The sequence below is a fragment of the Callithrix jacchus genome, chromosome 12 (assembly GCF_049354715.1).
Source record: "Callithrix jacchus isolate 240 chromosome 12, calJac240_pri, whole genome shotgun sequence".
NCBI lineage: Eukaryota > Metazoa > Chordata > Mammalia > Primates > Cebidae > Callithrix > Callithrix jacchus.
In genome coordinates, this window is record NC_133513.1 from 59,943,227 (window position 1) to 59,954,309 (window position 11,083).

Here is an 11,083-nt window from a genome sequence, read left to right on the forward strand (position 1 = left end):
ATTGGCTGAGGTAAATGGGTTGCCTGAGCTCAGGAGTTTGAGACCAGCCTGGGCAATATGGTAAAACCCTATCTCTACTAAAACAAAAAATTAGCTGGCATGGTAGTACATGTCTCTAGTCCCAGCTACTAGGGAGGCTGAGGCGGGAGAATTGTTTGAACCTGGGAGGTGAAGGTTGGAGCTGAGATCATGCCACTGCACTCCTGCCTGGATGACAGAGCGAGACTCTCAAAAAAAAAAAAATCAAATGCTACATTTGGCAAAATGGGAATTTCCTTGTGCATTTAGTAGGCTTGTAGGAAGGCTTGGTTTTAGAAAACTTCAAATGAGATCATTAAAGTACTAGGACAAACAGTGGGAAACAGTGCAATGAGTTCTCAACCAAGTATTAAAGTATTGGAGGTGTCCTCTTGTCTTTGTTACTATGAAAGGATGCTGTGGGTTGTATGGGCAAATGGGTTGGTTTTGTTTGAGGCAGAGCGGAACATGAGATTAAAGGTTCAGTCACTGAGCCTAGCACTCAACAGGGCTTACCTTGGCTGTTCTGGCTGTGACTTGGGACTTTGTACCATGATCTGCTGTAGACACCAAAAAACCCAATGCCTAACAGTTTATGCTGGAGTCTTGAGCATTATTGAGGGAGAATCACTTTTAGAGAGAAAGTTTTTCTTGTTTGTTTTTTGAGTTCGCTCTGTTGTCTCCCTCTGTCACCCACGCTGGAGTGCAGTGATGTGTACATAGCTCACTGCAGCCTTGACCTCCTGGGCTCAAGTGATCCTCCCATCTCAGCCTCCCAAGTAGCTGGGATCACAGGTGTGTACCACTGTGCTTAGCTAATTAAAAAAAATTTTGTTGTTGTTTTTTTAATTAAAAAAATTTTTTCTTGACCTTGTGATCAACCCCCCTCGGCCTCCCAAAGTGCTGGGATTATAGGCGTGAGCCACAGCACCCGGCCTAATTTTTAAAATTTTTGTAGAGTTAAGGTCTCACTATGTTGCCCAGGCTGGTCTCAAACTCCTGGGCTCAGGAAATCCTCCTACCTCGGCCTCCCAACGTGCTGGGATTCCAAGTGTGAGCCCCTGTGGTTCACCAAGAGAAAAACTCTTAGTTGCTAGGAAGTTGGGATAAATTCTGCTGTGATCAAGCCATCTTCTGTGTCATAGAACCAAAATAAGACTGCCTGCTATGGAAGATGACCTAATTTTAGTCCTGCCTCATACTATCATGGATAATCGTTTTCCTTTCTCTAGCAGTTTTGTGCCACTGGGAGTACCGGGAGCATTATCCCATGTTGTCCTGAGGTTTCACCAAGCAATTTTAATTTAAAGAATTCAGGCAAAAGATTAGAGAACTTAAGTAGTAATTGAGTATCTTTTCATTAATGTTGGTATTATACTATAGTAACCTTAATAAAAATTAATGTGTATTTTATCAATACAGTGATAAAGCAGACCTTCGTAAACTGTCTAGCTTGTGGTGACTGATTTGAGGGTATCATGAAGCTCCCCCTCCCCCCGGATATAGTCGTTCATCCTCTTCTGTCCTAAAGGGTACTTCTTTGGAAAAGTAGAGAAGTTTTACGTTAATATACTAGAGATGGTAAACTATGCCTTGTGGGTTATACCTGGCTTGCTACCTGTGTTTGTATGGCTTGTGAGCTAAGAAAGCTTTTTACACATTTAAATGGTTGGAAAATGCAATTTCATCAGAGAACACGAACCAGAGGGGAATAAATAAATAAATGGTTGGAAAAAATTTGAAGAATGCTATTTTTGGACAAGAAAAAGTTATGTGAAATTCAAATTTCAACGTAACTTTATATTGGAACACAGCCACTGCCATTCCTTTAGCTTTTGTATGCAACAGCTGCAGAGTTGGGTATTTAGACTGATTGTATGGTTCTCCAAACTGGAACTGTTTCCATTCTGGCCTTCTACAGAAGTATTTGGACCCTGGCCTAGATAAATCCTGGCTGGTGGTTATAAATGTTATGTGAAAATGTGCACACTGCAAAATATAGGGCGATATGATTAAAATTCTTGATTTCAGCTGTTCATCATAGTCGACTTAAAGGGCAGTTTAATTTACAGCAAATCCAGTTTCTCTGTGTTGAGGCTTTAGCGGCAAAATATCTTAGGAGTAATCTTGAGACTTCATGCCCCTTAATGGACTGCTTAATACGGTTTACTTTCAGATTTTCCAAAATACTGAATTGGCCAGGGATTTCTTGGCCCATATTATCCCAGGGGTCAGAGGCTGAAGGTCGCCTAGACCTGGGCAGATGCTAACAGGTACTGTCATGGCCTGGGCAAATCTAGCTATGCCAGCGCTCGTTTCTATTCCCTTTCCCGCAGCCCAGCAAACAAGAGAGTAGGCTTAAAGGGACCCGCCCTCCTCTCCCCCAATTCCTCCTGACGCCGCTCGCACGTTACTCTCCCGGGGGCTCATCCGGGGGTATGGGGCAGAGGCTACGTCCCACAAGTTGGACGAACCTACGAGGGCGGGGAAAGGAAGATCAGAATCGGCAGCCAGTCAGGGCTCGGTACAAGCCCAGCCAATCAGGTCTGGTCAGTTGGGGATTAGCCAATCGAGCTCGATGAGGAAGACCTGAATCGGAGCTTGCGCCTCTCCCGTCCAGTTGTGGGTGGCGCTAGGTCGGCGAGTCGGGGTCGTAGCTGTGTGGCTCGCTGTTTCTCGGAGAAGCCCCCGAGTGTCCAGTCTAGGTGCCATGGGGAGGCAGTGGGGGTCTGCCATGAGGGCAGCGGAACAGGCGGGCTGCGTGGTGAGCGCCTCCCGGGCCGGACAACCCGAGGCGGGCCCGTGGAGCTGCAGCGGGGTGATCCTGAGCCGTAGCCCGGGCCTGGTGCTGTGCCACGGGGGCATCTTCGCCCCCTTCCTGCGAGCTGGCAGGGAGGTCCTGACCGCGGCCGGCGCCGTCTTCCTGCCTGGCGACAGTTGCAGCGATGATCTGCGCCTGCATGTGCAGTGGGCCCCAACGGCCGCGGGTCTCGTGGGCGGCGTAGAGCGGGGTAGCCCCAGGCTGTGCACGCCCCAGTGCGCGGGCCTCGAGCCCGGCCCACCTGCCTCGTCCCGCAGGCGGCTCCAGCAGCCACCGCTTCCCGCCGAGCTGCTGCTGCTGCTGAGCTGCCCGGCCTTCTGGGCCCACTTCGCGCGCCTATTCGGGGACGAGACAGCGGAACAGTGGCGCTTCGCGAGCATGGCGCCGGATGATGAAGTGTTGGAGGAAGAGGATCAACTGAGAGCGCTGGGCTGGTTCGCGCTGCTGGGCGTGCAGCTAGGCCAGGAGGAGGCGGAGGAGAGCGGGCCGGCAGTGGCAGTGGCGCCTCTCGGGGCCGTGCCCAAGGGCGCGCCGTTGCTGGTCTGCGGCTCCCCGTTCGGGGCCTTCTGCCCCGACATCTTTCTCAACACCCTGAGCCGCGGGGTGCTCAGCAACGTGGCCGGCCCGCTGCTGCTCACCGACGCGCGCTGTCTGCCCGGCACGGAGGGCGGCGGCGTGTTCACCGCGCGGCCCGCGGGGACGCTGGTGGCTCTCGTGGCGGCACCACTCTGCTGGAAGTCCCGAGAATGGGTGGGCCTTACGCTGCTCTGCGCTGCCGCCCCGCTCTTCCGCGCTGTCCGCGCCGCTCTCGGCCGCTTGTTCCCCAGCACCGCTGCCCTGGCCGCTCTCCTGCCGCCAGAGGTGGGCGTCCCGTGGGGCTTGCCCCTTCGAGACCCCGGGCCCCCCTGGGCAGCTGCGGCTGTGTTGGTGGAGTGCGGCACCATTTGGGGCTCTGGAGTGGCTGTGGCTCCCCGCCTTGTAGTGACCTGCCGGCACGTGTCCCCTCGGGAGGCAGCCAGGGTTCTGGTGCGCTCCATGTCCCCCAAGTAAGCCCGCAGGGCAGACCCCACGATCCCCTTTCCAGGTCTCAGGCCTGGGTGCAAGCCTTTTTGTGTCACGTAGATGCTTTGGGCGTGTAGTGGGTAGAGACCTAGAACCTTACCCTTATTCTTTATACCCAGAATCCCTGTGGGGGAGTATCTAGGGCAAGATGTCAAGCTCCAAGCAGCTCTGGATTTGGTTACTGTGGGACACCCTGAATCCGGAACTGGACATCTTTGAGCTTGCCTCAAAGTCTGAGTTCCTTCTGGGTAGCTTCTCTGTCTCATAGCCCTGCACCCTATAACCCACTGTTCTCTGGCCCTTTGAACAGAGATTCCCCTAACCTTACAGCTTCTCTGAAAGTGATAAGGTCCCAGAGGCCCAGGCTCATTACCTCCTGGGGTAATGAGATAGATTTGTTAATTTTAATCATCTTTTAGAGCTTAGCCAGAATTTCCCTTCAGAATGAAAAACAGAATGTGGGTTTCTACCTAATCGAAATGTAGGGGGCTGATCCAGGCAGCTGCACGCGGTTCAACCCACCCTTGCAGACCAGTTCTTTCCAAATCTCTTTCCTGAATCCCCAAGCTTAGCCCGGTGTGGGCAACACAGCCCAGTTTGCCATAGGTGTCCCCACTGGTGGCCTGTGGGACAGATATGACTTTAAAGGGAAGGCTGATGAAGTTTTCCCTATGGTGTGTGGCGCCCCCAGATTCTCATTCCCCACACATTCCCCTTACTCCTAAGGAGACCACCAGGTCTGTTGGAAGCTATCCCTACAGAGTGTAGTGGGACACCCCTGTCTGATCTTGGGCAAGTCAGTCTGTCTAAGCTGCCTCCCTGGGAGTTGATGCCAAATGTCTTGGAACAGAGCCTGCCACGCAGTGTGCTACAGAAGTGCTAGCATCTATGTAAATAGGGACCCAGAGGGGTAAAACGCCACCAAACTGATGGGATTGTTGTGGGTATCAAGGCAGTGAAAGAAAGTATTATGTTCGCCCTGGCTCCTCCCATTGTCTGACGTTGGGAGTGTTACTCAGTGTCTCTGGGCCTCAGTTACACCACCTAAAATGGAGAGAATGCCAGTGCCCAGTTTATAGGGTCGGAGGACTAAATAAAGTGATGTCTACAAAGCATTAACACCAAACCTGACCCACAATGTTCACTGTCCGTGTTGCTTATCGGGGTGAGGTACAGGAAGCTTTATAGAAGCAGCACCGTTTGTCAACCACCTTTGGAGATACCACAGAATGATGACGTGACTTGCCCAGAGTTGCCTGGCTGGTCAGTTTCAGGGCTGATACCCAGATTTTGTGACTCCAAGTTTGTGATGTTCACTGTCATTCTCAGCTCCTTGATTTCCCCCAACTACTGAGAGGTCAGAAAGCTAGCCTGTCATTTGTTTTCCTTGCTCCCAGGAGTGTGGCCATCTGGGGCCGTGTGGTATTTGCCACTCAGGAGACATGTCCTTATGACATAGCAGTTGTGAGCCTGGAGGAAGACCTGGAGGATGTTCCCATCCCTGTGCCCGCTGAGCACTTCCATGAAGGTAAAGGACAAAGGGCGTAACCTGAAGGAGGGCCCCTCTGGGCTAGGGTGGTGCTCAGGAAGTAGAATCTGTTGGGCATTTTCACAATGGCCAGTCCTCCGGACCAGACCCCTCCCCACCCCAGCTGACTTACAAAGTCAGGGTGGCATTGGTCAGGGTCCTCCAAGGCCTCCCTTGTGCTGGTTGGGGATGTGGAGTACCCTGTGAAGGATAAAGCACACCCCTTCCCTGAGTGCCTGCAGCAATGTAGTGTGAGGGTGCTGGACCTTTGGGGTTCCTTAACACATCAGGCTGGTCAGAGAGGCATGTGGCACTTTCAGGACTCCTGGGGCATGATTTGGGTAAAAGGCTTTGTGGTGCTGCCGCATTAAGTGCCAATGTCACACTCCTTGGAGGCAGTGTTAGGTATGGCAATGAAGGGTCCAGGGGCTCTAGATGGGCATCTTTCCTCTGCCACTTACTAGTTCCATGTCCTTGGACAGATTAGTTAACTGTTTTCTGCCTTATTTTCCATGTCTTTGCCATGGGGCTAATACATCCTACTTCTGGGTGTTGGGAGTGCTGGGTGCAATGTTGCCTATAAAGCACTTAGCCGCATGTCCTCACTTGGAAAAGGAAGGTGATGGCTGCTTTATAGCTGTTGTCACCATTTCTTTTCACCAAGAGACTTCTTAGGAGTCCCAGGAGGAGATGGATGTGAATTCCACAAACATTTATTGAGCATGTAGCTAGGTGTTAGGAACTTCTAAAAGTCACTGCCCCATCGATCCAGGAAATGAGGACTGGGGAACAGCCTGCTGCTCAGGAGAAGTGATCGTGCAGATACAGCGCTAGGAGCTCAGTGGAGTTCCCAGCCTCTTCCAGCCGGGGACCTGCCTGGGAAGACTCTCTGGAGGCAGGAGTATCTGAGCAGAAACTCGAAGGGTGGAGAGGTTTGGGACATTTGGAGAGGATAGGGATGGGGGTTAGGGAATGTGAGTCCTGCTATAACACAGGTGTCTCTAGCTTCACCTTCCTTCCCTCCTTGGCAGGCGAAGCTGTGAGTGTGGTGGGCTTCGGCGTCTTTGGCCAGGCTTGCGGGCCCTCAGTGACGTCAGGCATCCTGTCAGCTGTGGTGCAAGTGGATGGCACGCCCGTGATGCTGCAGACCACATGCGCTGTGCATGGTGGCTCCAGTGGGGGACCCCTCTTCTCCAACCACTCAGGGAACCTCCTTGGTAACCAGCTCCTTGGCCCTCTCCCATCCTTCCACTTGCTAGAACCTCAGTCCCACCCTGTGAGTGCTTGTGGCCAGCCCCAATGCACCCTCTGTCTGGGAAAATGGTGGGCGTTATGAGTGAGCTAGCCAAGGTTTGCAGGTTGTTCTGCTCCTGAGGGTGGTGAGGGAGAGACGCTGAACTGGGAGGAAACAGATCTGGCCTCTGGTCCCTTCTCTGCCATGAATCCACTGTGTGACCTTAGGTAAGTCACTTAATCTGGTTTGATCTGTGAAATTCAGGTGTTGGATTAGTCCAAGGGTCACAGACTCAAAAGCTAACAGAGGCTGGAAAGGCAAAGCAAATGAAGGAGAGAAGACAACAGGGAGGGGAGGGATCAGTGCTAGACTGGAGCTGCAGCAGACTGTGGCCATGAAGGAGAGAAGACAACAGGGAGGGGAGGGATCAGTGCTAGACTGGAGCTGCAGCAGACCGTGGCCATGAAGGAGAGAAGACAACAGGGAGGGGAGGGATCAGTGCTAGACTGGAGCTGCAGCAGACTGTGGCCATGAAGGAGAGAAGACAACAGGGAGGGGAGGGATCAGTGCTAGACTGGAGCGCACTCGACTCGGCTGCAGCAGACTGTGGCCATGAAGGAGGATGGGCCTAATGTTGACTGGTATTCAGATATTTCACAAGACATGTAAATCTTAAAAAAAAAAAATACATGTGGCCGTTAAATCGATCAATTTTTAAATTTTGGTAATAGGTTTTGAAAAAACAGTCTGTTATCAAAAAAGAAGAAAAAATATGAGTTCACCTAGAAACCTCGAACTCCAGTCCAGTCTGTCGCTTGTCTCCTCTTTCTCCTGTAGTGAGAAACCTTGCTTTTGCTGTCTACAATATGTTTGCTTGTTTATTCCACCTTAGTGTACAAGTAATTATATTTGCATAACTTTCGTATATCTCCTCTAAATATTTAGTACTTACAAAGAGGAAATATTAGAGCCACAGGTAATATTTAGAGCCTGGTGTGGTAGCTTATGGCAGTCATCCCAACACTTCTGCAGGCTGAGGCAAGAGGATCACTTCAACCCAGAGTTCAAGACTAGCCTGGGCAACATAGTGAGACCCTGTCTGTATTTTTATTTTTTAAAAAATATTTTTTAAATTAAAGAAAGGAAAATATCAGTCTACCATGGAGAGGCCTGGCAGATACACCTCAGCCTAGTGATTAAGGTTAATATCACAAGTACTCCATACAGACATCAGACAGCTGATGCCCTGGGAAGGACACAGGGCTTTTATGGTCTTCTTCCCAATAATGCATAACCTTAAATGATTAAAAGTAATGGCAAAACCAAAGTATGACAAAAACCAACCCACTTTTTGCACCAACCCAACAGTTGTGAGAAAACATTAGGTAGACCTCAACCGAGGGTTATTCTCTAAAATCACTGACGTGAGCTGGACATGGTAGTATGTGCCTGTAGTCCTGGCTATACAGGAGGCTGAAGTGGGAAGATCACTTGAGCCCAGGAGTTCAAGGCTGCAGTGAACTATGGTCACTATTGCATTCCAGGCTGTGTGACAGAGTAAGATCTCATCTCAAAAATATAAGTTGTATATTTATTTAAAAAAAAAAGTGAGGTATGGTGGCTTCACTTGTAATTCTAGCATTTTTGGAGGCCAGCGTGGGAGGATTGCTTGAGTCTGGGAATTCAAGACCAAGCTGGACAACCATGGTGAGGCCCCATCTCTACAAAATATTTTAGGGAGGCTGAGGTGGGAGGATCACATAAGCCAAGGCGGTCGAGGTTGCAGTGAGTTATGATCCCACCACTGCACTCTAGCATGGCAATAATGAGACCTTGGCTCCAAACAACAGCAACAACAAGACTATAAATAAATTAAAATAACCTGCAGTCTTAAGAATGTCAAGGCCATGAATGATAAGGAAAGACTGAGGAACTGACCCAGATTGGAGGAGGTTTGGGAGCTGTGACAGCTAAATGCAATATGGAGTCCTAGATTGGATGCTGGAACTGAAAACAGGCATTAGTGGAAACGCTAGAGCAACTCATGCCAATGAGTTCTATGTTTGACTTAATGGTATGTACCAAGGTAAATTTTTTTGTTTTGATACATATTTTTTGGTGACATAAGATATGAACATAAAGGAAAGTTGGTCAAAGGCTATATAGAATTCTTCACTATTCAGGCAGAAACTGTCTTTAAAAAACTACACACACGGCCGGCTGCGGTGGCTTATGCCTGTAATCCCAGCACTTTGGGAGGCTGAGGTGAGTGAATCACAAGGTCAGGAGTTCGAGACCATCCTGACTAACACAGTGAAACCCACCTCTACTAAAAATACAAAAAATTAGCTGGGTGTGGCAGCAGATGCCTGCAATCCCAGCTACTCGGGAGGCTGAGGCAGGAAAATTGCTTAAGCCTGGGAGGCAGAGGTTTCAGTGAGACAAGATGGTGCCACTGCACTCCAGCCTGGGTGACAGAGCAAGATTCTATCTTAAAAAAAAAAAACAACCACACATCCATGCACCGAGCAGGCCAAGCAAAACATGTCTGTGGGTCTGGTTGATTGATTGATTCATTCATTCAACAACCCTTGGTTGAGAGCTTAACTTGGCACAAGTACTGGGAGACTGAATGACCAAAACTCCGAAGTCCTGCCCTCATGGAGCTGACACTAGGTGGAGAGAAAGATAACAAAATAAGTGAACTATCTAGTGTGTTAGATACTGAGAGTGTTAGGGAGAATGTAAAGCCAGGAAGGGGTGTGGGCAGCAGGTGTTCATGTCTAGAAGCTCAGCGTCTGTCACCATGGGGAGTGGTTTCCAGCCCTAGCAGGCCCTGTGGGCTCCAGGGTGGATGGAGATGGTTGGATGGAGATGGCTCACATCTTCTTTTGCTCTCTGACTCCTCAACAGGCATAATCGCCAGCAACACCCGGGACAATAGCACAGGGGCCACTTACCCCCACCTGAACTTCAGCATTCCCATCACGGTGCTCCAGCCCGCCCTGCAGCACTACAGCCAGACCCATGACCTGGGTGGCCTCCGTGAGCTGGACTGCACTGCTGAGCCAGTCCGGGTGGTATGGCGGCTGCAGCGGCCCCTGGCAGAGGCCCCTCGGAGCAAGCTCTGAGGCTCTGTCGCCTCCTCTGGAAAGAAGAGTGACCTTTTTCTGCTGTAGGAAGTGATGTTGAGGTCACTGTGGTCCCAGAATCCAGGGCTCAGCTCCTGAAGGGACCCAGGCTGCCTCTCATCTCCAGCCACTGCCTGCAGTCCAGGCTCTAGGCCCTGGGGCAAACTCTTTAGCCCCCTAGGTCCTTAACTTGGCAGCCCATTTTGGGGTGCTTTCTTGAGCCCCCAGTTCTCTGTCCCCTAGCACTAGACTCAGCTTGTTTTTCCTTCTGGGGAGTCCACTCCAACTGCACAGACATTCTGGGGCTGATGGGTAGATGCTGGCCGGAAGGCAGGCCTGTGCCTGGTTTTGCATCTGTTCCCCTGGGGGCCACCGGCCTCCTGGAGCTTCACTGGGGCTTTGGCCCCCGTCTGCGTCACAATCAGAGTCAAGGCTGACAGAGGACTCTGCTTCCTTAGCATATCTCAGCAGAAACCCTGCTCTGAAACAGGAGTGCCTCCTGTGCCAGGCCTGTGGGCAGTGCAGGCAGGTCCCTGAATGTCAGCACTCTTGGGTCTTCAGGGACCCTCTGACACTGTGCCTTCGTTTTCCAGCCCACAGCCTGGGTCTCAGGGGTAGAACATGTGTGGTTGGGGCTTGGGAATAAACATGATATTGAAAAACCTCTATATATCAAATTCTTTTTTTCAGGGGTTGAATTGGGAATAGGCAAGTGCCAGGCAAAGAAACACATTCTTTCCTTTTTATTTTAAGGGCTGTGGTCTTCCTCTCTCACCCAGGCTGGAGTGCAGTGGTGCAATCATAGCTCACTGCAGCCTCAAATTTCTGGGCGTCAGGGGTCCTTTTGCCTCAGCCTCTTGAGTAACTGGGACTACAGTCACACACCACCAGGCCTGGCTACTTTTTGATCATTTTGTAGAAATGGGTTATTGCTTTGTTGCCCATGCTAGTCTCAGCCTCTTGGTTTCAAGCAATCCTCCTGCCTCAGCTTCCCAAAGTGCTGGGATTACAGGTGTGAGCTACTGTGGCCAGCCCAGAAATGCACCCGTCTGTGCTATTTTCTCAGCAGCGTTGGTGCTCATGGGATACTCTCCTGCCAGGCTGGCCCTCATAGCTGGTCATGTGTCAGTCACAGCTGGATGGGGCTTGCAGGTCCCAGAAGGTGGTGGTCTTGGCCTGGCAGCAGGTGCTTAAATAATGCCTGGGGTGGGTGGGAGCTGGGAAGTTCAAGGGTGAATGAGGCCAGGGCAACCCCCAGGAGCTGAGTCCAACTCTGAGGAATGTGCAGT

General features: G+C 50.9%; 1 protein-coding gene across 2 annotated transcripts; it reads left to right on the forward strand.

Moving 5' to 3' along the window:
- The first annotated feature begins 2,636 nt into the window (after window positions 1-2,636).
- Window positions 2,637-10,456, forward strand: TYSND1 (trypsin like peroxisomal matrix peptidase 1). Of its 2 annotated transcripts, XM_035268106.3 has the most exons (5): window positions 2,637-3,885; window positions 5,299-5,429; window positions 6,461-6,646; window positions 6,788-6,890; window positions 9,577-10,456. In XM_035268106.3, the coding sequence occupies exons 1-5, from the start codon at window positions 2,729-2,731 to the stop codon at window positions 9,605-9,607; spliced, it is 1,608 nt and encodes a 535-aa protein (XP_035123997.1). In that variant the 5' UTR covers window positions 2,637-2,728; the 3' UTR covers window positions 9,608-10,456. The 2 variants fall into 2 exon arrangements, with proteins under 2 accessions (XP_035123997.1, XP_035123996.1); XM_035268105.3 differs by lacking the exon at window positions 6,788-6,890.
- The last annotated feature ends 627 nt before the right edge of the window (window positions 10,457-11,083 follow it).